The sequence below is a fragment of the Silurus aristotelis genome (genome assembly GCF_946808225.1).
Source record: "Silurus aristotelis genome assembly, chromosome: 5".
Taxonomy (NCBI): domain Eukaryota; kingdom Metazoa; phylum Chordata; class Actinopteri; order Siluriformes; family Siluridae; genus Silurus; species Silurus aristotelis.
Genome location: NC_139578.1, coordinates 12,166,380 through 12,193,480, shown reverse-complemented (window position 1 = coordinate 12,193,480; position 27,101 = coordinate 12,166,380). Strand labels below are relative to the sequence as shown.

The 27,101-nt window shown below is 37.8% G+C and overlaps 2 protein-coding genes across 2 annotated transcripts in view; both read left to right on the top strand.

The window, feature by feature from the left end:
• The first annotated feature begins 2,011 nt into the window (after positions 1 to 2,011).
• Positions 2,012 to 8,616, top strand: LOC310726524 (uncharacterized protein). The gene is made up of 8 exons (XM_083542230.1): positions 2,012 to 2,317; positions 4,326 to 4,367; positions 6,086 to 6,213; positions 6,434 to 6,593; positions 6,734 to 6,833; positions 6,926 to 7,010; positions 7,227 to 7,338; positions 7,533 to 8,616. The coding sequence occupies exons 1-7, from the start codon at positions 2,242 to 2,244 to the stop codon at positions 7,326 to 7,328; spliced, it is 693 nt and encodes a 230-aa protein (XP_083398356.1). The 5' UTR covers positions 2,012 to 2,241; the 3' UTR covers positions 7,329 to 7,338; positions 7,533 to 8,616.
• Positions 8,617 to 9,978: 1,362 nt separating this feature from the next.
• kirrel1a (kirre like nephrin family adhesion molecule 1a) overlaps positions 9,979 to 27,101 on the top strand; it is a 28,802-nt gene continuing 11,679 nt past the window's right edge. Inside the window, exons 1-5 of the mRNA XM_083542165.1 lie at positions 9,979 to 10,511; positions 24,035 to 24,184; positions 25,002 to 25,151; positions 26,454 to 26,611; positions 26,716 to 26,866. Of these exons, the coding sequence (XP_083398291.1) occupies positions 10,457 to 10,511; positions 24,035 to 24,184; positions 25,002 to 25,151; positions 26,454 to 26,611; positions 26,716 to 26,866 (664 nt within the window). The 5' untranslated portion in view covers positions 9,979 to 10,456. The remainder of the gene's footprint in view (positions 10,512 to 24,034; positions 24,185 to 25,001; positions 25,152 to 26,453; positions 26,612 to 26,715; positions 26,867 to 27,101) is intronic.

Genomic DNA, 27,101 nt, shown 5'->3' with positions numbered 1-27,101 from the left:
GTGCTCAGCGGAGTGTTTCCTAAGCTATGGAAACAGTCTAAAATTGTACCTTTACTCAAAGAGGATAAGGCAGGATTTATTCCTTCTAATTGTAGACCAATTCATATTCTTCCTGTATTAAGCAAAATATTTGAAAGGTTACTTTTTAATCAAATGTTAGAGTACTTTACATTAAATGAATTGCTTACTAGTTCACAGCATGCCTATGGACCAGGCCATTAAACTAACACTGCATTAGTGCATATGGTTGATCAGTGGCTTACATATATGGAGGATAAAAGACTTGTTGGTGCAGTACTTTTAGATTTTACAGCTGCATTTGATGTAATTGACCATGATATTCTGTTGTCAAAGCGCAAGTATTATGGGTTCTCACAACTGTCTGTTTCACTGATAAGGAGTTATCTTAATGGCAGAACTCAGCAAGTATTTTTTAATGGTAGTTTTTCTGACAGTAAATGTATATTATGCGGTATTCCACAGGGCAGCTGTTTGGGTCCACTTTTATTTTCAATTTTTGTGAATGATTTGCCACATGTTGTTAGAAATGCAGAAGTTGTACTGTATGCAGATGATGCGAGTTTATTTTGTGCATTTCCTTCAATCACTAATTTAAGTCTGAACCTTCAAAACCAATTAAATTTGATTATCAACTGGGTTCATTTGAACAAATTAGTTTTAAATATTTTTTTAAACCAAATGTATCGTTTTTTGGTACTAAACATTTGTTAAATAAACCTTGTAACCTTAATTTGACTATTGAAACAATTTTGGTTGAACAGGTTACTATAATTAAACTCTTGGGTGTCAAGCTGGATAATCAGCTCTCATGGACTGATAAGATAAATCATATTGTTTCCAGGATGGGCAGAGGCATTGCTTTGTCTAGGAAGTGTGTGCCGTTTTGTCCAGCCTCAGTCATGAGAACAGTTGTCCAGTCTCTGGTCTTGTCACACCTGGAGTACTGCTCAGTTATTTGGTCCAGTGCTACACAGGAGCACTTGAAAAAACTTCAACTTGCACAGAATAGAGCTGCCAGAGTAGCTCTTGGCTGTTCGTACAGGACCAGTGTGAATGTGATGCACACTATATTAGTATGGCTGAAGGTACAGGATAAGGTAAAGATAAGTCTTCTGTGCTATATGCATAATGCCATCTATAAAAATAATCGCAGATTTTTTGTGGATAAATTGGTGTACAGTGGGTATTGCCACCAACATATTACTCGGCAGGTCAGCTCTGGTGATTTAGTTGTTCCTTTTGCACAGTCAAATTGTATGAGGAGAACTGTACTATTTAGATCCTCAGTAGCTTGGAATCAACTGTCAATGTGTATAAGACAAATAAGTAACAGATATTATTTTAAAAAGATGGTGAAAAAATGTATGATTTGTAATGAAAATTAAGTGTAATGACTCAAATTGAATTGTATATTTTTTTTATAACATATTGTAAAAAAGTGTGGTGTGATTGTATATAATATGTTTTGATTTTGTAAAATGGACCCCAGGAAGATTAGCGACCACTCGTGGAAGCTAATGGGGTTCCAAATAAATAAATACATTTTGATGCTTTTAAGAAATTGATCTTTTCCATTATTAAAGTAATCAGTCTGTAAAGTGGTTATTTCCTGAGCTGTACTTGCTCATGTTCTTGATACGAATCCTCATCTTGGTATGAGTTGTTTATTTTCTCAGTGGACCTCATCTGCTTAACACCTCACTAATGCTCTTGAGCGGGGAGAGGGCAAAACCCCACTGCCACGTTCCAGGAAAAACCTTCCCAGAAGTGTGAAGACTAGGGAGAAGAATTTGGAACATAATAGTCACATCTGGCTACTTTTATTTGTATTTCCTCCCACCATACAAATTGACTTTCTTCTTTCTCTCTCTCTCTCTCTCTCTCTCTCTCTCTCTCTCTCTCCCCCCAATACTTTAATACGCTCACATACACATGCAAACCTCGGGGCAATTTAGACATACTTCCTTCTTATGAAGCTAAATGCCAAATCCGACATGTTATTCCAGTGAATAAGCAGGCACTCCTACCCTACTCGTAAAAGTTCACTTCCACGCTTTCAGTTTGAGCTTGTCTTCTCCTAAACGCGTCAGTCTCATTTTCCTCTTCACAGTGGACACGTCTGAATGCGGTTATGAAAAACAAGAATAGTTTTCTATCATAAAAAAAAAAAAAAACCTGGAAAAGGGTATTTTAACAAGTTATAACTAGAAACGCGGCAGTATGTTTTGCGGATACTGGACTGTCGTATGTGTCATGTGTTTTTCGGTCGCTTTGGCTGGGGTTGTCACTAAACAAGGTAAACTAATTTTCACTATTTTATATTTGGGTTTAGTTACGTTTTTGGTGCTTTAGCTCACATGTCGTGACAATGTCTTGTCCTGGTGGGAAAACGGAGTTTGAGAGAATGGGAATGAGAGGCTCCAATACAGTTTTGTGTTCGGTTTTTTTTGGTTGAATTTTTTCAAACCAAAAACCGTATAAACTAAAGAACCAAAAAACCCCTAAATAATATAGGTACATGAAGTTAGGTGAATTAGTACATAACATTGTATGGCTGTAACATGGACCAATAGTGCAGTAAAGACAAGGGTGTAACAATCCTGAAGGATTGACGTCAGTCATTTGCCTTATTACATTCTTGTTCCTAGGAAGCTGCGGCTCATATGATACGTGTCTAAACACAGATTAGTAAAATTATTTATAATGTCCAATAGTTCTGTCCATGTGGGACATCTTGACAATGATCTAAACATAGGTAGATTATCTGGACTGTAACTTTAGGCATATTTTTTGTATTAAAAACAAGAACTAATGCAATATACTAATTATGACAACTGTATAATCTGACAAAAACACAGGCCATTCATATGTCAAATTCGTGTTTGATGCTGCTGATCAGATTATGATCAAACAGATTTATTAAGGTGTCAGGTTCAGTCTATGAGCCCAGAAATTAAATGCTGTTTAGTCCCAACTGTCCCAAATGACCCCATGTTTCTGAACAGCACTGTGCAGGTCATTTGGGACTGTAAGTGAAGTACAGTGGGGGAAAAAAATGAAAGTATATGATGGATTCTTTGTTGTTAATGGGTAAACTCTGCTTGATGGATGCATTGGTGGATTTAATAATCATTAGGTTAGGAGGTGGGAGCTCAATGGTCAAGGCATTGGACTTTGGATCGGAAGGTTTACAGGTTCAAAACACACCACCATCAAACTGCCACTGCTGGGACCTTGAGCAAGGCCCTTAATTCTCCACTGCTCAGTTGTAAGTCGCTCTGAATAGGGGCGTCTGCCAAATGCCGTACATGTAAATGTAAGTTATGTTTCTATAAACATGTTAATAAACAATTAAATCAAGTAGAAGAAGCAGAAGTAGAATGAGAAGTGTTTGTAACATACATTACAGTAAAAATGATTTCTTCACAAAAATCAGGAAACTCGGGTAAAAGCACAGAGTTTACCACCCACATAGAGTCAGCTCTTATGCAACACCCTTTCAGAAAGGGTTAAATGTTTTGCCTAATGGCAAAAGTGTAGCTTGGCAGTGTTGAGTCAGCACTGCCATATTACTGTGCCTTCCCCTACTGCATACTACTGAGTATACTTTGTGTTGTTTGTTCATAATCATTTTTTGGAGTTTATGTTTTTTTTTTGTGTTGACATGGAAACTGTTGCTAGAGATTTCTCTGGGTTACTCTGTTTGTTTGGTTTTTTATTTTATTTTCAAAAAAAGATGAAAAAAGGGGTGGCTACAGTTGCCTCTAGGTGGGAATGAGTACCATTCCACACTGCCAGACAGGATAAATGTGGGTTTTCCAAAAATAATGATCTTTCAGGAATAAAAAAACATTTTAAAGAAGGCTGTATGTTATGAATTAGACTGTTTTGCAGGTTTTCCCTGAACTCTTCTTATTTTTCTTCTTCTATCGGCTGTTCCCATTTGGGGTCGCCACAGCGGATCATACGTTTCCATACCACCCTATCCTCTACATCTACCTCTTTTAAACCATCTATCTGCATGTCTTCCCTCACCACATCCATAAACCTCCTCCTTGGCCTTCCTCTTTTCCTCCTTCCTGGAGGCTCCATCCTCAGCATTCTCCTACCGATATACCCCATGTCCCTCCTCTGCATATATCCAAAACATCTCAATCTCACCTCCCTCACCTTGTCTCCAAAACGTCCTACATGCGCTGTCCCTCTAATAAACTCATTTCTAATCCTGACCATCCTCGTCACTAAAACATACAACATAGCAGGTCTCACCACAGTCCTAAAAACTTTCCCTTTCTCTCTTGCAGATTGTGGGGCACTCGTTGATAACCCAGGCCTCGACCGATCCGGTATGAAATTCTTAATTCTTAAGTTCTGTAAAGCTGCTTTGAGACATTGTCAATTGTGAAAAACAATAATTAAAATATTATAATAAACTTGAACTTTAACAATGCCATAAAATCCCTTAGATACAGGTCAAGCGCTTAATATAACGTCAGACATCAGTATGGGGAAAAGGTGACTTTGATCTGCTGGCCAATCTGCTCACCATGCTTGTAAAAAGTGGCATCCTCTCAGCTAAGACCAGTCTGTTCATTTTCCAATTTGGCACCAACAATCCTACCAGAGTTAAAGGTTGAAGCTTGGTATTTGCAGAATTTTATGCATTGTGATGCCACCAAGCAATTGGCTTCTTGGAAAACAGCATAAAGTTGTTGTTGTTCAGGGGTTACTATTAAACTATTAAATATGATAAGAACTTGGTAGAATTCAGAAGACAAATGTACAACCCCAATTCCAAAAAAGTGATGTAATGTAGATGTGTGTAAAATTTTAATAAAACCAAAATAAAATTATTTTCAAATCTTAAAAACCCATATTTTATTTACAACAGACCATAGAAAACATAACACGTTTATTGAGTACATTGAGTAAATGTAAATTTAATGAGGTTATTTTTTATTTAATGGCCGCAACACAGGGCCGTGTTTAGCACTGTGTAGCATCCTCTCTCCTTTTAACAACAGCCTTTATAGATCTGTGAACCGAGGAGACCATTCGCTGACATTTTTTAAAAAGAACATTGTCTCATTCTGTCAGATACAGGATTCTACCTGCTTAACAGTCCTGGGTCTTCTTTGTCGTATTTTTAGTTACATGATGTGGCAAATTTTTTTCAAATAGTTAAAGGTCTGGAATGCAGGCAGGCCAGTTCAGCACTCGGACTCTTGTACTACAAAGCCATACTGTTGTAATTGATGTGTTATGCGGTTTAGCATGCTGTTGCTGAAATATGCAAGGCCTTCCCTAAGAAAGAGGTCTTCTGGATGACGGCATAGTTCAGAATTGATGCCTTGCTAATTTCATAGAAACTAATGCAACCCAATTTTATCAGAGATGAAGGATTTTGAAGATGAGTGCTGATAACAAGATGGATTATCTCTTTCCCTTTTTTAATCCAGAGGGCATGGTGTCCATCATTTAGAAATAAAAGAAAATATCAAATTAGATTTGTCTGACCACATAAATGTTTTTTTACTGTGCCTCAATCCATTTAAATGAGATGACCCATTTCTGGATCATGTTCACATATGGCTCTTCTACAATGCAGTGCCACCCGAGGGCCTGAAGCTCACTTATACTCTTAATATATTGTGAATAAAATATGGGTTTATTAGATTCGCAAATCATTGCATTCTGCTTTTATTTACAATTTACACAGCATCCCAAATATTTTTGATATTGGGTTTGTAGTTTTTAATAGAGTAATAGAACCCACTCAGTTATATTAAAAAGTGAGTGGGAATGTTTTCTCTTTATAAAATTTACTTGCCTTCCAAGAACAGATGCACATAAAAAAAAAAAACCCTAAATGGCAGTTTTATTGTGAATTTGTGTTTTGTTTTTCTGCACAAAATGGTGCATACATTCTCTAACGTTTTGTCATTTGTGCAATATAAGATCGTTGTTGTTCATTTCTTACTTATGACTTTTATGTTGCAGGTTTTATTTTTGCATTCCAATATTCTTTTCTTCCTCTTTTTAACCTTTATCACTATTTTTGCAGCGATGGATCCAGCACCCACAATTGAAATCATTAGGAAAGGAGATGATCTCCATTTTCACTCTAGCCCCCCTATGTTAGGACCCCGTCACTGTTGGATACATAGGTTTGTGTACACAAAATGCAATGAAGTGAGTTTTCCTGCATGCTTTATTATATTACCTGATTGTCTTTTACATATGCAGAAGGTTTTGCACTGTAGCTTTCAGCTTTTAATCTTTTCTTTTGTTAATATATAAGCAAACTTAATACTGATAGAATCGCAATGCCTGACTACATAATGTTTAGAATTCTCTGGATATATCTTATCTCTCTACGTATCTTAATTATATTGTGTGTATGTCTACATAGGACCCAATCCCAGTATGTGCAACTCATGAAAGAAACTGGACAGCCACAGTACAATATGATGTTGCTTGCAGGTATGCTGTTAAAGTGCAAGCATTATTTGATAAAACGTACTGTGGGGATGTCAACAACAACAGTGAAATAAGCGAACCTGTGTATTTCGGTAATGTGACACTTTTATTCAGTGTTATACCTCTTAAAACATCAAGACTCTATCATCAAACTTGTATTGCAACAGCCTCTTGTCTTTAAGCTTCACTAAAAAAATTAATAATTTTTGTTTTATTTATTTATTTTATTTAGGTAACAATAGTGATCCAGATTTGCCATTTAATGTGGCTATGATTGCCATCCCTGTAATAATGTGCTCTTGTCTCATCGTTGCTATGTTGCTGTTTCGGAGGTAATAATCATTTTTCATTCTTTATTTGTTTTGTTTTTTTCTTACTAAGCTAATGATCATTCTCAAAATAAAAATGCTTTATTTCTTCACAGACACAAAGAGAAGTTTCTCCCTAAAGTTCCCAGTCCAGCAAATTTCTTCAAGGATATGTTTGACAATAAAAAAGAAATGACAAAGGTGATCTGCTGTAATTGCACATTTACAGAAAACAGATCATCATCATAGCAGTATTAATCATGGTTTTCCTATGGGTTTTTTTTCAATGTATATATTTTACTGGTTATATTCATAAACCTGTGAACTTCTTTTCATAAACTCAATATCATACAATCAGCCTTTGGTTTATGGATCATGTGCTGATTTGGGAATATCTGTGTCCCTCCATTTCCACAGGTCCTGTATGTGGGAGAACTCTATGTACCTATTGAGGAGGTGGTGGAACCGATCCATGTGGAGCCAGAAACTGCATCACAGATTCCAATCAACAAAACCTGAAGGTTTTAAGGTGCAAATATTTACATACCATTTAATAATATGTAGGATGTTGTTTTAGTCAGGATTTTGAACACAAGAAGTTGCTTGTTGTAAGTAATACAAAATGTTAAAATTGTTATTTATAAGATATTTGCTACATTGATTTTTTGATGAATAATAATAACGCTGACAGAATTTCAGCCTGAAATGTCTATTTGTTCTTAGAATGAACATGTTCCAGAAAAAGATAAAGACATCCTGCTGCTTAGCAAATACACTGTTACACTGTTTGTTTGTGAGAATACTTAATATATATGCTACAACGCAAGTCTGGAGCCTGGGAGAGTTCGTGTCAGACGTCGTCCTGCTTCTCCTATTCAAACCATTTGTAAAAGCCCAGCAAGCCACGGTTTATTTTAAAATATAAAGATGGATAGTTCATGTTTTAAGTGAAAAGATACAGTAACATAAAGGTCATGTTAGGTTTTTTCATTTTTTTTTTTCGTTTTTTTTTTTTTTTGGGCACATGTGGAATTTGGTTAAGCAGCGCCTCGGCTTATTCCTTGATTGTCGCGATCGTAAGTCTTTACTTTGTTCACATTTCCACAGAGGACAGAATTGTGCCTATGGAGCCAACAAATGGTTTAAAACAGTGAATGAACAGTCTAATGCGGGTCAAGTTAAAATAGAAAGCAATGACAATTATGACACTAACAAATCAGCCGTTCATACATATCCCAGAAAAGCTTTAAAAATTCCTAGATCGAAAGATAAAGGAAAATTGCAGCTTGTCAAGCTGTAACCTTCTCATTAACCTTTATATAATTTTAAAGCAGCATAAAGAGTGCCCAATGCAACTTTTTTCCTGTTGTTAAAACTTGCATTTATATATTTTGCACTGGTATGTAAATAAATCATAGTTATATTCTTGCTATAAGATATGTATATGTCGGATCACTGTCGAAGCTACCAATAAAAATCGCTTGGCCAAGGGCAGAACACCAACCCATAAGCACCTTCTACTTTTACAATATTTGAAAAGTGTTTGTTTAGCTGGATCTCTTTAAATTGTAATCCACAATAATAAAAACAAATTTGCTAATGGTAATCCTATTTCTAGATAAATCCAAAATAAACTATTGAAAGATTCTATATTAGGTTTATTACCAAGTAGCATCAAGTTGCTTGGACCACTCAGGTTTTTTTAAGGACACATTTCTGTTTTTTGTTTTTACTGTAACTGGATTAATTGTAAATTAGTATGCTCATGCTAATTGTACAATAATAAATAAATGTGCAATAATTTTAACATTTTTGGCAATTAATTATGTTTTATTGATTGAAAAAGTCAATGTTTCTGTTGCTGTGTCCAAAAACAAAATAAAAAAAAAATATATATATATATAAATATTTGTACTATATTTGTATATATAATATATAATTGTTATACTTTTACTTGTTCCTGTACCAAATCGGCTTGAGCAATTCTAATGAAGCTGTAGCGCCCTCTGCTGGCTACAATGAGCAAACGCGCCTCCAGTACGGTCCTGATGCTGCAAGATGCTGATGAAGGAGACAGAGGGGGTTGTATGTATCTAAAGCAGGTCGGCTGCCGTTTTCTCGACTTCGTCTCTGTGGCGCAATGGAATAGCGCGCTGGACTTCTAATCCAGAGGCTCCGGGTTCGAGTCCCGGCAGAGATGCAGCGTCACAGATGCCGCATCTGGGAGCGGCTTTCTTTTGGTCATCATTCTCACGTTGTGAGAAAACTGATCAGCATCATCTTAGATGCCTGAATCTTTCATTAAGCACATGAGAATAAACCCAATCTGGGGCATGTGCAGTGAGAAACTCATCTAGTAATGTGGGAATAAACTGAGCCACATCCAATGGAGAGCTCAAAATATTTTTTATATAATATACATTTTTTATATAAAAGTAAATCCTGAGAGAAAAGAAGATTCTACACTATACCGCTCCTTGTCGCTGGGGCGGGATACTAATGGGTGCTTTCATTGTCCATAATCTTGTATATTATGCATCTTTTACCTAGAAACGTGCATGCAGTGTATTTGAGCTTTACTCTGAGGAATAATAACAATGTATGAAGCGATACTTGAATCATTCTACTTGTTTCGCTGAAAGAAACATAATTCAGTACAAAAAGTACAAAAGATAAACCAGTGCAACCACTGTAAATACAAAGGGGACCAATTAGTATAGTATTTCTGTGCAGCAGCATAATCAACAGCTATAATAATAATAATTATCGATAATTATTATCATTATTATAAGTAGTAGTTGTAGTATATTAGCTTGTAAACCAAAAGCCTATTTCTGCAATACTAAACATTTTTTTTATTACTCTGATGTCATAAGCCTGTTCTTTTTTTTTCCACCAGAGGGCGCAATGCAATTACTTATCCAAAAGAACTGCTTCCAACCCTAAAAAAAGATGAGATAGGAATATCACGAGAGTTTGTGTCTTCTTATAAACGCATACAAATATATGTATAAATCCTTATTTGTGGATTTCTACTCTTCCATATATCTAAAATATGCTCTATAACCAGTTTATTAGCTGGTCTGACTCTAATACAACAGTGAACACACCAGGACTCAAACAGCATCCATAGAAAGTAGGAGTGTGTGTTGTGATGGATTTTTTTATTAGAGATGAACGGATAAAGGGATGAGGGGATGCGGGTATGAACATAAAGATGTTCCATAAGCTTTCTTTAAGGTCCAGTGACCGAGTGGGATCCGAAAGAAGGAGGCGGGGAGGAAGGTACGGAGGGAGGGCCGGGGGTAAAACAAACGAAAAGAGTGAAAGAGGGAAAGAGGAGGGGGAACTGCTTCTGACGCCAGAGAGAGAGAGAGGGAGAGAGGGAGAGATGCGAGGAATGTGGCGCTAATGAGAAAGCGGAGCTCTTCTGGAACGCAACGAAGGAGCAAAGCCCAGGGGAAGAATAAAAAAAAGAGAGAGAGAGAAGAAGGGAGGGGGTAAAAAAAAAAAGAATAGTTTGACGAGAAGAAAGACAGAGAAAGACCGACACGCATGGAAGGGACTGTTATTCCGTGTTTTGGGATGTTCTGACGCTCCCCATGCGGAGATTTGAGTTTGCGGCTTCGTCTCGGCTCGGCTGAACCATGCAGGGAGCGCTGCTGCAGCTCCTCGTCAGTCTGGCGCTCTGCTCTCACCCGGGTAAGAGCCTCAACTTTATCACCACAAGATGCCATTAAGGGTGGTTTGGGTTTTTTTTTTTTTTTTATTCCGTGTGCAGATGTTTCGAGAGAGAAGAAGGTTACCGGTTGTCGCGTGAAACATCCTGACCCGCTTTTTTGCGCGTGCGACGCTATTAGACATTCTCTCCATGTCCTGTAGACGCTACTGTATGTGTCTATGAAAGACACATGATGACCTTCAACGTGTGTGTGTGTGTGTGTGTGTGTGAAGGGGGGTGGGGGGTGAATTGGGCCGAGGCGCAGGGGACATGTTCGGGAGTCGTCGGTCTCTGCATTTCCCCCCTCGCAAAAACCACGCTTTCATCACAAGCATATTAATTGAGCGCGAGCGCTCACGTGCCCCCGCGCGCGCGAGAGAGAGAGAGAGATCGGGTATTTATTTATTTATTTTTTGTAAGTCACGTGCGTGATGTCATTGCCCTGCAGTTCAATTAGTCTACCTCAGGACGAGATGACGCGTGGATTGTGTCCCCGAATATAACTTTAAAATCCCCTAAAAACATGCTCCAGGGTCCTCTCAATCACAATGGTTGATTGGCTCTAATGCAAAACCATGACCTACCTGTTCAAGCTCAGGAGATGCACAACCTGCATACTACTGTACTACACAGAATGCTGAAACGACACCTCTGCTAGAGACACGCCTGCCTCTGCGCACTAGTTTGGCGTACTGTTTAGGACGCGAGTGTAAAGTGTGGATATGAAGTACCAGTGTCTCGACACGCGTTCAGGCCATTGGCTGAATCCCAAGCGACTCCCTACGCCCCATATCACCCCACTACCTACAGCGTCTATATCCTGTATGCTGTAGTGTACTATTTGCCCAGAGAAGGGATTTGAATCCAGTCTACTTGGGTGAAGAAAGAAAGAAAGAGAGAGAGAGAGAGAGAGAGAGAGAGAGAGAGAGATTTTAGGTAGATAGGGTTTTAACCCTAGATAGATAGGGTTTTAGTTATAGTCCCACTAAGGTATTGCAGATGATGTAATCCATTCTTCTGAACCAAATCAGGTCAAATCCTCTGGTAAGCTCAGGATCAGGCTCACCACAAACCAATCAATAAAGCTTTACCTTCTATTCATTCCAAAACAGTTTACTTTGCATTGTTTTTAGTAGGAGATGATGCTCAAGACTACGTATTTTCAGTGGTTTTTTTTTTTTGCATGACAATATATTGTTTTTAAATACACGCACTTTTTTTTACGACCGGTTTTGTCGTAACACACAGCATTCATTTTTTTTCGTCCATTAATTTTCAGTAAGAGATTTTTTCCTAGTCAGCGTTGTGTCAGATCCACAGCCCATTCCAGGAACATGGGGCACGAGGCAGGAATTCATCGCAGGGCATCATTCACACACACTCATTCACACGCCTATTCATAATTAGGGGCAATGGTGTAGTCTTATCTTCTGGCATGTTTTTGGAAAGTGGGAGGAACTCGGTAAACCTAAAGGAATCGGACAGGAACACAATGAGAACACTCATACATACATACTGCATACACGTATTAACTCAGATTTGAGCTGCAATACATTACGAGTACTGATGAGACTGTTCAGGTTCCAGGATTTGAAATAAAACCAGATCACACTTGCTTGAAATAACACCATAAAATAACCATAAAGAATCTCAGAACTACAGAAATAGCATTAACTTCATATCCTTCATATCCTGCATCTGTATTATTACTATAATCATTCATAATTACACTACACAGATATGAGTAATGACTGTTCCTACTTGGAAGGATGGATGCGAAATCAGTTCCCACAGTGCCAAAAATAAACTGGCACTTACAAGCTGTTATGAACTGTCATTTTGTGTTATGTCTTGGTGTAATCGTGTGACAATTAGAATTTCTACTCCCAGATTCTTTCTTCCCATTATACTGCATATTGAAGGAGAGAGTTGCTAAGCAGCTTTGTGGTCACTAGGAACTTGTATGACAGTGGATTCTGTGGTGGTATTTGGTACTTGGGGATGTGATATTGATATGTTGAGCTTTCATAACCATACACAATGTCACACTCCTTCCACTTCTTTGGAACTATTTATTGAGCGCTGTGTCATCTGTCCATCCCATCATTTCCAAGATAAATTGGATTTAAGATAAACCTTGGCCAAGTCCTTGCCCTTTTTTGATTGTCTGATCAATTCCCAACTTTTCTGTCCTCATGGATTCTGGCAATAAAAATGAGAGTATTGAGTGACTGATTCGTATTATTTGTTCCTTCCTCTTCTTTTATTGCTAAACTTTTCCTGTGACAATTACCCAAGATCTCCGAATATACCATTCACCTTTGCTTTTCCATTACTCAATACTGTTTACACTTATGGTAGATTATGTCAAAGCTGTGTTTTGTCATCTCTGTTACAGAGTTCAGTAAAGCTGTTGCAGAAATCACCCTGAAGTTAGTAGTGTAATGATTTGCAATAAATTCTCATTGATGCACTGGCAGTAGCAGGGAGTGGGTGTGCCCGTGCATGCGTGTTTGTCTGGAAATAAAGGTACAGCTCTAAGAAAAGGGGGCCCCGGAGACAGGTGGGCTAAGTCAAGGGGTCGATTTGACAAAGATGAGGTTTTTTTTTCCGGGGGTAGTGGGGGATGGGAATGAAAAGAGAGAATGTGGGAGCATGTGAAAAAGAGGAGGGGTGTGGTTTAGGCCATAGGAGGAGAAAGGCATTATTACTCATGCCTGACTGCCCTCACATGGGGGATGGTTTTGCCCCCTTTCTCTGTGTCTTTCTGTCTTTCTTTTGCAATGAATGTCAGGGGGAGAAAAGTTCAAAGGGTAGGCTCGAGTGAGAATCTTTGAACCCCTCACCCCTTTTTCAGGCATGTTCTTTTTCAGCCATGGAAATCGGTTTGAACTTTTTTTGACATGCCAGGCCCACTTCATACAAGCGCTGCTACTTCATTCAGGCCACCACCATCAGACTTTGTCTGATTACGTTTGTACCTCTTTTTCGGCTGTTTTGCTTTTTTCCAGAAAGAGTTTAAAAAAAAACAACAACGAGTAGTCTCATTCTGGCACCCTGTCTGCTTTTCATTCTTGCTCCCTTCCTCACTTGCTCAGTCTGCTCATTTTTCCCTTCCCTCTTTCCATCCCCCAGTTCGTTTTTCCCCCTTCCTTGTGTCTAATAAGTTCCAGATGTGTTTCTTGCATTCCTTTAGTCAGAGTCGAGGGGGAGGGGTCACTGAAGAGGAGCCAGAGAGGAGAGAAGCATGGAAGGGCGAGCGGGAGTGAGATGCAATAAAAGAGAGCAGCACTTAATGAAGAAACACTGTTCTGCTTGCTCTTTGCTGAGCATCTCCCCTATCATGGGTGTGCATACACTCATCAGTGTGTGCATGTATGTCTGTTAGATTGTATTTTTTTTGTTTAGTTTTACTCCTCTCCCACTGGTAACCCCCCCTGCCCCCGCAGCAGTGGAATGTGGCTGATGATGGTGATGTCATTTCTCATTCTCTGAACTTTTCGACTCGGGGAGGGCTGCTAGACCAAACTGTCCAATCAGCTAGCCTGCAGGGAGTGAAGAAGTTGTGCAGTCCTTGAGCCAGCTCGTCAGCCAACAATAAAGGCATTGTAACTGCACGTCCAATGAGGTCGCCATGAAGCAAAATATCATGCAGTTAAATAGCTGACCAGTCAACCGCTAATCACTAAAGGAACGTTGTGCTTTTTTTTGCAGTGTGTACTGAGTTTAAGATCTCTCTCACAAACTGTAGAGATGCCTGGAGACACTAAGTTGTCTGGAGCAACGGGACATGAATGACTTTCAGCAAGTTACTCATGGTCAGGCAACTTAGTCACTACTGTTACTCACTTTTTCATGTGGAGGTGATTTCCTCAAATGTGTGCAGGGGATTTCTTTCTTGCAAAAGTCTAAGGTTTTTTTTTTTTTGTACAATTTTACAGACTTTGATTGGTATGAACGAACGATTTGTAGCACAAATGCATACACACACGCGTACACGTCGGCGTTCTTTGCTTTTCGCTAGTTATTTGGGACTTATGCAGTTTAATGGTTTGAGCGGATGTCTGTAAGTTATTATCTAATACTTTATGTCTCGGTTCATTTGGCGTTGACGTTTAGTTTTCCCATGCTGACCCTTGAGGTTGCCATGACCACGCTGTGTGTTTATTGTGTCAAGGTTTTTGCAGTGGCCATGGCAACAACAGCCTCTGCAGTGGTTCACGTGAACAAGCGACGTTAAAATCGTCGAGGGGAGAGAACGAAGCGGAGGGGAAAAACGGTAACGGTGTCACGAAAAAGGGGGGGGGGGGGCACTGGAAGGAAAATTGCTGAGAAATAATTTTCATTCCCTCCCATTTCAAATAGATCTGTTTCTATAGCAACGGCCAGGCTGCATGTATAGAGGGACAAAGAGAGAAAAGCAAGGGATAAAGAGAAAGAAGAATCGAGAGTGAAGAGGGACAGAAAAGAGAACGTGTTTATGTGGTGGTAATACAGGGTGGAAAGGGGAAATGAGAATGTGAGGTACAGAAGAAATAGTGAAAGGATAGAAGGAATTGTGTTTTTTTGTCTTTTCTCCAGAACTTGAGGGGGTATAGCGGGATGGAAATAGTGGTAGAGAAAGTCATAGAGGTACACAACGGCCAAAGCTGAGACAAAAGGGAGATAACTGGAGGCAAATATTTGCAGAGAAAGTAAGAAGAAAGGTATAAAGAAATTGAATTCTAGCAAACGGTTGAAATAGTGAGTTTAAGTGTCCCTTTCTTTTTGTAAAACATTTTCCTCTTCCAAGTTTGCACTTTTTGTAGCAGTTGATTTCTTGTGGAAAAAATAAATGAGTGAGAGAGAAAGAGGTGAAATATAACAGCAGACTACTGGAGCTGAAAAAGGAAAATGACATAAAATGGTGCTAATGAGTAAAGATGTAGCGGGATTTAAATAATCGTGTTGTGTCGCATAAAAAAAAAAAAAAAAGAGAACGGTGCACTTCTTCACTCAGGCAACCTCATTTACATGGGCAAAAAACTTTTTAGTACTTTTTATCACCTACGTCAGCTGTTGCTGTGGTGATGGAACATGGGGAACGGTGTGAAAAACTCACTATTGACTGGTGAAGAGTAAGAGGATAAGATTGTAAGAGGGGATGATTATAAAGGGATCATCAATAACGTGTTATGTCAGTACAATTATTAACGATAATGCATCAAACATAAACAAAGGATTATATGGAGCTGTTTGAACATAAGTCAGGTCAAGTCGAATAATACTAGAGGGTTTAGGTATAAAGTAGTCGAGTTTGTCCACACCGTAACATGTAGTATCTCGAACAGAGCAGGTGATGCATTTGTTGACCAGACACTCCTTTGTTGTCTGAGAATGGATAGTGTAAGTCACACAGCTGTCTTGAGCACCGGCCAGAAAGGGCAGTTGAGGAATTAGCACACTCCTTCATTAGTCAGTGTAACAACAGGGCTGCAGCAGTCATTTGCATTCATTTATTTTAATGCCCGTTTTATTCAGCAAAGTCCATTTCATTAGGCGTCCCCATTGTCGTCTATTGTTAAGACTATGGATGGATCGTAGATGGCGATTATACGCAATGAAGATGTAAAGAAGTGCTTTCTGCAGAACCGCTTATCTACGTTACATGCATACGAGGGAGCCATCGTATACACCCCTTAAAAACACAACGACATTTTATTTTAATAGTTTTGTATTTTACACTATTAAACAAAGAGCTGTGCCATTTACAGATGATAGGCGCGCAGAGTCAATTTGATCTCCTCCCCTGGTAGGGGCTATTTTTGGATGACATCATCGCTTTTGCTCTTTGTGCCATTCCGATGCATATTCATAAAGCAGCACATTAGTGGAAAGAGGTCTGAAGAACTGTACACGAGTGAAAAGGACTTTTGCAAAGAACTGAATAAAGCAGACGAACAGCGATCCCTTTTTGAAGCACTATAAATACCCTGATGTATTTTTTAGAACATTACAGGAAAAAACGATGAATGATTCAGTAATGTGCAAAAGTCTTATATTTTTAAAAACCATACATTTTAATCGAATCTTTTTTGTCTTCTATTCCTATTTGAAGCCTAAAACATAAATGTGCCTATAGACAAATGTTCAGTATGTTTTTGTTACACAATAAATCACTTTTCTGATTAAAACCTTTTAAATGGTGTCTGGGATTTTACTTGCACATCCAGAAAGCTTGTAGTTCACCGAGGAAACAGTGTGCTGCCGAGATCATTAGAGCACACATAAGAGAAATTATGAATTGATTTAATCTTTTATTAGCTGTTTCGCTGTGCACAGCATAATTCAGCTAATGCATTTTATTATTTTTGAAGGCATCTCAAGATGTGCTTAGGACAGCGCAGTAGTGTAATTTATCAGCTGTCTAATGACTTGTAGGTATTAAATGATATTAAAGATGTGGTAATATGCATTTTGAGATTCCGATGACATTTCCATTTTCATTACTATACCACAGTTTAACTTCAATAAATTGTGTTATTTTGTAAGTTTGATTTTTTTTTGTAAAAAGGAAAAAGTGGAATGATACGTGAACAAGGAGTCTAGGTTTGGCATAGTTTCCATGTATTTTCTGTCTTTATTAAACTGATTTTTTATTTAAAAAAATTATCATTAAAGCTGCATAATATTACTAAATTTTTGGGAGTTTTACAATCGCAGATTACACGTCTGCTGAATGGAATTTAGTCTTTAAACCAGCCTGAAACGAATATAAACAAAAGACCTACAGATGAAGGAAGGCTGGTCATCAGTGTGTTGTTCAGGGAGAATATTTCTGCTAACTAACAAGAAAGCTATGAATTTTTTCACAGGATCTTCACACAGTGCAAATGTAGTTGTCCAGTAAATGCTTTTAAGAATGAGATGTGTTAAACAATAAAAAGCTGCTTGGTTGTCCATCATGACAGTTTCAGTTTATTCATTATTGTAACACAGACCTGAGAAATGTTGAGGCTATTGTGATCTTTTACCATAAGAGATATTAGATATTACTAGACATACAAATTGTAGTAAAACAACGCCATTATTTTCAGAGTGATTAAAAGCTGTTAAATCTTTAATGACTCCAATTTATTTGAGCATATTTGAGGGCAGTAGATTTATTCAGCTTCAGATTGAACGTACATAGCGATTAATAGCATCAGAGTAAAGTGAAAGAGTGGTGAGGCTGATCAGTGATAGCCAGACAGTGAACGTTTTTCCCGGAGAGATTTTTCCGATACAGCAGTTACAAATGCTCTAGTTTTTTGGAGAACATAAGAAACCTTAAGACTATTATAAGCTCTTATTATTTATCTTTTTCTCTTGACTCCGATGTACGATTGTAATAAACGTGGGTGTCTTGGAATTTTGGATAGTCATTAGAAAGAGAAAGGCAACATTGCTGTTGTCTGAGGTTGGAAAGTTCAGAGAAAGCATCGGTGCAGAATGTGAGACGTGCTATATGGTAATGCGTGACTTTACAAATTCTCCTCCCTGTGTTAGATTCAATTAGGAAGACATATTCCTGAGGCGAACTGGCACAGGGAGGGTAGAACGAGCACGAAGAAATCCACACCAAGGATAATGTGCATGTCCTGTTAAAACGTATAAGATCATATCATATAAATTGTAGCAAATCATTAATTAAAATTTAATTGTGTACAAAACACGGTAACTACGAACATTGCTTAAATTATAAAAGCAAAACTTTTGATCATATATTTAGCTTGACAGGAAAAGCTAGATAAATGTTATTAATGCATGCAATGTAGCATTATGTCAACATTTCAGGCCACTGAATAAATGTAGGCTTTTTTGCTATTGTGGTTTGGTAAATGTCAAACCTTTTTTTTTTTAGAGGAACGGCACGCCATCAAAAAAGCCTGCTAACGTTCCTTCATTTCCTTTGTGTTAACCTAAGGCCTCCTCTACATGTGCAAATATTTTATGTCTTTTCTCTGTATTGGACTTCCGTACACATGAAAACTGTTTTGGTTGACTGGAGATGAAATGGCTTTTGAAGTGGAGAATATTCGGTTGTCAAAGGTTTCTTGTGGATAGGAAAAAAAAATTTTCTTTGAAAAACACCACAGCACCAACCTTTGCATGCCCATTGTGGTTTTGCATGTGTTATGCATGTGCTAAGGCTCCATTTTTCATGGCTGCTGACCAGCTTGTTTCGTTGTGATCTGTAATTTCTTATTTGATAATGTGATTGCACTTTGTGTTTTGATGACAGTCTCATGCAGAGGGTGCAAATATATTATATATGATCTACAGTTTATGAATCCTTTGCTTTGACAGTATTATGTGACTGCATTTTTTATAAGATGCAAGTACAACATTTTGTGTTGAATTTTAAGCTTAAACAGTTGCTTTAGTTCGTATTTCAGGCCATTAAAAAAAATATCTGCACATTTACTATACAACAAAGGTTTGTGGACTCCTGGATATAACATTCTTATGTGATTCTTTCTCAACATTTGCCACAAAACTACAAGCAAACAAAATGTTATCAATTGTCTTTCTATGGTGTAGCGTTACAATGTCTCTTCACTGTAACTAAGAAGCCCAAACGTGTTTCACCAAGACAATGCCCCTGTGCACAATGCATTATGAAGATACTGTTAGCCAAGGTTAATGTGAAAGAGCTGGAGTGTTTCGCACAAAACCCTGACCTCAACCCAACTGAACACCTTTGGGATAAACTGAAACACTGACTACATGCCAGGACTCCTTGCCAAACATCAGAGCGTGTTCGCTCATGGGACTGAATGAGCACAAATCTCTAGAGCCATGCTACAATATCTAGTGGAAAGCCTAAACAGAAGAGTGGATATTATTACAGTAATAAGCATGGACTACATGTGGATTGAGAAAGCACAATTAAATGTCAAATGTAAGTACGTATGGATATGATAAACTGGTGTCCTCAAAAACTTGGTCGCATAATGAATGTGGATGGGGTCTTAAGAGACGATGAAACTGAAATAAGCCATGCATTATTCCCTATTGCGCTATTGTAAACACTTTTTGGGATTGTGGTCGTGCGTATAATTGAAAATAGCGGGTGCTAGTTTGCCCAAGGTTTATGACTCCGGTTCACACCAGTAGTTTTGGTAAACTGAATTATATATAAAGACCACCCTCGGTGATCACAGTTGAGAGGTTGTTTTCTGGATTTGGTCAAGCGATGTGTGTTTAGCTTTGGTGTGGTATGTATATGTGGTTGGTGTGGTGTTTGTGCAACTGAGGTTGTAGCATGTTGTGACCATAGATTTTGTGTGGTCAGGGCTTTGGCAGTGTCTTAGGCTACTGCTGGTACCCAGGGATCAGTGACTCAAGAAAATCAGGACACTCTAAATTTGTCACTGCTGCATAACCCATATAATGAAAACTACCTTCTCTCTCTCTCTCTCTCTCTCTCTCTCTCTCTCTCTCTCTCTCTCTCTCTCTCTCTCTCTCTCTCTCTTTCTCTCTCTCTCTCTCTCTCTCTCTCTCTCTCTCTCTCTTTCTCTGCTTACATGAAATTTACAATAGTGTTTATGCCTCTTAACTTTTACTGTTTACCCCCTGTTACCTCTGTCTCGTTAATAATTCATGCATAGATTAAAATACATTTACAAAGCCTTTCAGCAAACTATGGAAAAAACATAATCCAGCAAAGAGTTAGTGTGATACACAAATCATTCATTATTGATATGCCATTTCATTGCTCTTGTTCGTTCATCATAGTTCTCTATAGCCTATTTGATCAACTGAAATAAGTAAATTCACTGCTAAAAGCATTGCACTTTCACAGCAACATTTCAGGAATACAGTTTGAAGTTACAGTAGCATTTGGGTTATTTTCCGTTTATATTTCATATAAATCCATTTCACATAATATTTTTTATTATTTAATTATTGTTTTATTATCTTTTTTAAATTCAGACTTATTTTTATATATAATAGTTATGAGAAATTACCGAATACAACATTGTGTTGTAAATGGCATATAACATTTGATTTGAGTGTCTTAAGCAAATGATGGGCGTTGGAATGTTTTTGTATGCTCCCGAGTCGATTCATGAGTCTAAACCCCGACGCTGATTTGAATAGCCATCCGTGGTCGGGAATCCAAGAGAGAGTGATCAACCCTGCCCTCTGGGTGAGAGGGATTACTTTCACGCAGAGAGCGATCAGAGCGATATTAGCAAATTGCTAAATTAGCCAGTTCCGCTGAGTCTATTCTGCTGTACTGTGATGTAGCAGTTTCAAAAATGTAAAGCTTTTAGTCTCACATGACTCGAAAGAATAGCCTTACCTTCCCAAGTTTCCGGCCATGTTGTCATATGGGTGAAGTAGCTAGTGGGTTGGAATTGGCAAACGACCAAAATGGGGGGATTTGTAACATTTATAACCGTGATAAACTATGAAGACACACAAAAGAGCTACTACTCAAGCAAGACACTGTGTCAAACCCATTTTTAGACTAAACACTACGCAGAAGACTAATTTCACTTGAAGTATATAGGCTTCCTGCTTACACAACAAGAAGCCGAATGGAGCTGTCAGACGGAGTGCAGAAAAAAAGCCTAAACGTTGTTTTGTGCCAAGTTCAAGTGAGCGTTGATGCAAATTCAGGACCCTAAAAGTGTGACCAAAAAAAAAACTAAAACAAGAGTTAGCCTTGCCTAGTTCTTCAACAACACTGAGGAAAACACACATAAAATACAAAATGAGTCAATAGATGCAATGTGTAGAATGTTTATTAATGCTGGTAATGTTTAGTCTGTAAATCTGGCTTGATAATATATTAACCTTTTTAAAAAAAATTTCCCTTTAGCTTTAAGTTTTGTTATTGTAACAGGTATCTTTATGCCATGTGTACTGTAATCATTAGTTTATTAGCACTACAAGACAGTAATGTAAGACAGTAGTGTAACAAGATGTAAAATATGAAATTGTTACTCACAGTTTCATTTTACTTTATTGCAAAACAAACACATCTTACAGCTGTTCTCTCTAAGCTGCATTTTAGCCTATTGAGTAATTATATGTCAATTATATTGCATTAAATGTATTGATACATTGATGAATTAGCTATAGTAGGTCATTTGTGAATATATTTTATACAGGCATATGAACACATTTTTCCATGAGGTGGATTAGTGTACGTACAAAAGATTTTAGAATTAATGATCTGTGGTAACAACAGTACCACATGCAAAAGGTTATTCAACTGTACTGTTATTACGGATCCTAAACACACACACACACACACACACACACACACACACACACACACACACACACACACACACACACACACACACAAAAAAAAATCTTCCCATATATATTACCAGTTTCAAAGTCGGTCAACATCTTATATGTTCACATATTCGAATGTTCCAATGGATCAGATTGGAAAATATGTAAAATCAGGTCTGATGCTGATCCAAGGTTTCTGGTCATACTGGATTGTAGCTTAGAACATCTCAATAATATGTTTTTTTTTTTTTTTCCATATTCAAAAAATCACAGCATTCGAGAGAAAGAGAGAGAGGAGGGTTAATGTAGGACAGTTGGGCATATGCCAGTTGTTAAGAAAGTGAGAGAAATGGGGATCTACAGAGGAATGCTGGAGGGATGAAGAGAGACCGTGGACTATAGAGTTGCTATTTAATGTGATAAATGGGTTGTGACAGCATGTCTCCAAACCCCCTCCGATCAAAGAGCAAGGCACGGAAATAGAAAGCAGCATTGGGTTTTGAAAAATAATAAACCAAAAAAAAAAAAGAGTGTGGGTGATGCAGATGAACCACGCGATAAAAAAGACTGAGTGTGTTTATTTATTTTTTTTTATTATTAATGCCTTTCCAAGCCCGCAACAGTGACTCAGTTTTCAAGCATAACAGATAACAGTAGGGAATCCTCTAAGTGATTTCTTTAAAAGGGAAGCAAGGCAGAAAGAAAGAAAGAAAGAAAGAAAGAAAGAAAGAAAGATAGAAAGAAAGAAAGGCAGAGAGGATGAGGAGTCAGAACGGCACTGAGTCTGCAAGAACGGAAAAAAAAAATGCAAGGGGGGAAAATCTGAGTCCTTTTACTACATTCTTGATATAGGGCCAATTAAAGATGCAGAGTATGAAAGAAAGATCTCATTGTGACTGGATGCTTCGAGTTCAGGCTGAAGTTCTGTGGGAGTCTTGAGTATCTTGTTGCTTGTTGTAAAGAGGGAGGAACCAAGGTGGATATCATGTTCTGTGGTTTAGGAAATGTGTATGGAACGTGGTATCGAGGGACAATTTAGTCAGTCCAGCCCATCAGATGACTACGCTTCGCTACACTCGCTCTCCAATGCTTTTAGATATGATTCAGTTATGACAGATCAGTAATCAGGTTTGTAATTTAGTAGTAGCAGTTACTTCTATACACCCAAGTAGCACTGCAGACTGAACAGAGGTATGTAAAGGCGTTATCTTATCTATAAGCAGACTTTAAAATCCTGTGTCTGCAATATCTTAAAGTGGTAGTTCAACGCCATCTGCTACATGAAAAGCAAACTACATTCATAGTAAATATATTCAAAATACTTTCGATTTCCTCTCAGCCATCTTATTTTGGTAAAGCTGCAGTATTTTAGTTTCTTTGAACAAAAAACGGTGCAGAAATGGGCAGCTGGGGGTGGAGCTTATTTCCAGGGCCTGAAAATGTTTTATTTAAAGCGCTCATTGAAATTATGCAAAAGATTTCTAAGATATCTGAAATTATATTATTATTATTATTATTATTATTATTATTATTAATCTAAAAAAAGTACGATTTCTTATTGCAGAGCAAATAGAAATTGTTTGAAAGTGGAACATTCAAGTTGCATCCAAATATGCCAGTATTATACTGTAGTCGGTTACCTAATTAATTACATCGTAAACATTTTTACAGCCTTGACTGGCATCAGATTTATTTCCTACAGTCGTACTGCAGTCTAGTTAAACCCCCATTATATGATATTGATATATCTCACTATGGCAAAGTCTCATCGACTGCCTGTATCTCTTGAAGTTAAATTTAGTGCAGCTTCTTTACTTAGCGAAGCACACTAGGTTTTTAAAGGAGGCATAGTATAGCATAATAACTTAATATAATAGTGGGTGTTGAACTCTTAAGCACTTGTGAACACTTGCTTAAAGGTCTAGATAAGTGTATCTTTGTGTGAGTGTTTTTTTACGATCTGGGGACAATTGGATGGTCCTTATGAGCTAAAAGAAAAATAAAGCTAAAAGCTAAACTAACGAGCTAAAAGGTTTCCTTTTGGATACAGAGGTTAACATTAGGGTGAGATTTGGGTGTAGCATAGCATTACTGAGTAGCTATTCATATTTATGTCAGTGGTACATTGTGAAAAGGAATGTAAGACAGAAGAGAAAAAGAAAAAGAGAGCGTGTGTGTCTAAGTGTTAATGGTGATGGGAGTATTAACATGCAGTTCTGTGTTGCAGTGTGGATGGCCCGGTTCTCTCAGGAGCCAGCAGATCAGTCGGTGGTTCTGGGCCAAAGAGTGGTCCTGTCCTGTGTGGTCTTCAATTACTCAGGCATTGTGCAGTGGACCAAGGATGGACTTGCTTTAGGCATTGGAGAAGACCTTCGAGGTTGGTCATAAAATCATACATTTATCACCATTCCTTTTCTTACTTTGTTTTTTTTTTTTTTCCTTTTATTTTTTACATTTTGAACCTTTATAAAATAGATTATATTGCTAAATCCACCCCCTTCCCTCTTTGTTTCCCTTTCTCTCATTTCTATGGTTGCTTGAGTGTTTTGCATTGTGTGCTTGACATGCAAATTTTACACACACACACACACACACACACACACACACACACACACACACACACACACACAAACAAATGCACACCCACACACACATGCACAGAGTCTCTTATCACACATGCAGGTAATAACAAATACGTGAACACATTGGGCTTAACGCACACCAACACTGAGGTACAGATACCCAGGTACAGTAAATCAGCTAACTCAAGCAGTTTTTGGCGAATCACGTTAAATGATGTAATCCACAGCAGTATTTTTGTCATTTCACTTGCAACAGCAGCTACAAATGCCTGTCATAACGCTAGCGTATTTTATACTGTCTCAGATAACAGCCTTTTCTGCCCCCTAGTGTTGACCAGAGACCTGTCATACATGACTGGGTGTGTGCCTGCACATGCACAATCTGTGTTGAGATACAATCTGTAAAAGATTGAGGACACTGTCATTTAATAAGTTTGTTTGCTCATATGAAGTAGTCATATATTTAAAACATTTTCACAGAGCATTGATATGTACCTGCAGCAACCCCTTTGATATTTCTTATGGTGCTATAATTGTTCTCACATACATTTTATGTGATTGTGTGCAAAATCTAAACAATGAGACCATTATCTGTGTGTTATGTGTTCCCAGCTTGGCCTAGGTACCGTGTGTTGCGGCTGGTGGATGTCGGGCAGTACAATTTGGAGATCTCATCGGCCGAACTCTCAGATGACTCTCTTTATGAGTGCCAGGCAACAGAGGCTGCCCTGCGCTCTCGCAGAGCCAAACTCACTGTTCTTAGTAAGTGTGTGTGCGTGTGTGTGTTAGGGAAAGAGAAAGTATGTTGCATTAGGTATATTGCTGAGGAAATACTACACCGACTTGTTATCTAATAACATACAGATACAGAAGAACAAGACATTTTGCCATGTAATTCTTTAAAGCTACTGTTTGTAACATTTAAAAGTCGTTATAGATCAATGCTAATCATATCGTTTCAAAATGTAATATAATGCAAATCAGAATGGTAAAGGTTTATGAAATACAACTAATGTAAATTTCAAACAGGCAAAGGTGTAATTGTTTGAAAGATGAGGGTTTCACATTAAGCAGAATTTATGGAAGTTCACTTTGCACAGTGAAATAGTGAAGCTTCCAGGTTAAACCTATAATAATAAATTGACCTCTAATAAGGAATGTAATAAATAGGCACATAAAAAACATGAAATTGATAGATCCGAGAGGTTTCTTCAGTTACCTGTTTGAATCTGGCACCATGTCCAAAAAAGAAATAATTAAGGAAATGTTTTTTTTAGCCTGTCGTTAAAAAGATTATTAACCGAGATATTATACTGGCTATATTTTAAGAGTGCTTAAAATAAGTATTTAATGAGTGCATTAAAACCCACAACAATCCAAAAAACTAAACAAATGTGCCATCATTTGTGCTGATAGACAGTCAGTTACTTACATACACACACACACACACATATTTGTGTGTGTGTGTGTGTGTGTGTGTGTGTGTGTGTGTGTGTGTGTGTGTGTGTGTGTGTGTGTGTGTGTATATATATATATATATATATATATATATATATATATATATATATATATATATATATATATATATATAGTGAAACCTCGATACTCACAGGGGTTAAATCGTGAGGTTTTGACTCTTTCCTTTTGATGGATCTTTTTTTCAAAGTGAATTGTGCATGTACTCTACTGTAAACTAAAAAAAAAATGTGAATTACTTGTCATAAATGTTTTATTTTCTACTTTTATTTACTACTGTTTTGAAAGGTTACTCCAAACTTTCGAGCCACTTGTGGCTTCTTAGCGAACTATCAGATTTTTTGCGAGCTATTCTTAGTCCGGTTCCAAATGCGAAGTCGCGAACTGTCGAGGTCACGAGTGTCGAGAGTATCGAGGTTCCACTTTATATATCTATATATATTTAAATATATATATATATATTATACATATAAAAAACAGTATAGTATATGTATATATGATCTAAAAAATGTTTCACAAATCTTGTCCATATTAAGTATGAATTATAGTCAACGTATGGCATGTGTTCTTTGCATGATTCCCCTGCAGTTCCCCCTGATGAGCCAGTTATTGAGGGTTCCCCAGAGATCCTTTTCACAGCAGGGGTTTCCTACAACCTGAGCTGCGTGTCACGTGGCGCCAAACCCCCTGCAGTTATAGAATGGCAAAAAGACGGGGTCCCTATAGAGGGGGCAGTCAGCACAACAGTAAGACTTGCACATTCAAACCTATTTCTTTTAGATCTGTGTTTTCTTGTCTATAAACCACTGTGCATGAAGTTCATTCCAAAAAAATCTCTCCCTCTCTGTAGGAGGTGCTAACTGATAGGAAGCGAGTCACCACGCGCAGCTTCCTACCTGTCGTCCCAGTGGACACAGACACAGGGAAGAACTTTACATGCATGGCCACCAACTTGGCTGTGCCCTTGGGCAAGCGCACCTCTGTCACGCTCAATGTGCACCGTGAGTTTCTTCACATTCAACATACTCATACATACATGACTTTTCTGCTCAAATCCTTACTATGAATGCTCTCATAGTAGAACTCAGTAGTACAGGTAATGAGAAATGCTGTGGCCCAAAGAAATGACTATTCATGTCAAATATTTTTGTGTTATTATTATTAAGCATACAGTATATTAGTGTTAGTATAGTATTGAGGGTCAAACCGTGTTTTCTTTTTGACTTCATTATAAAA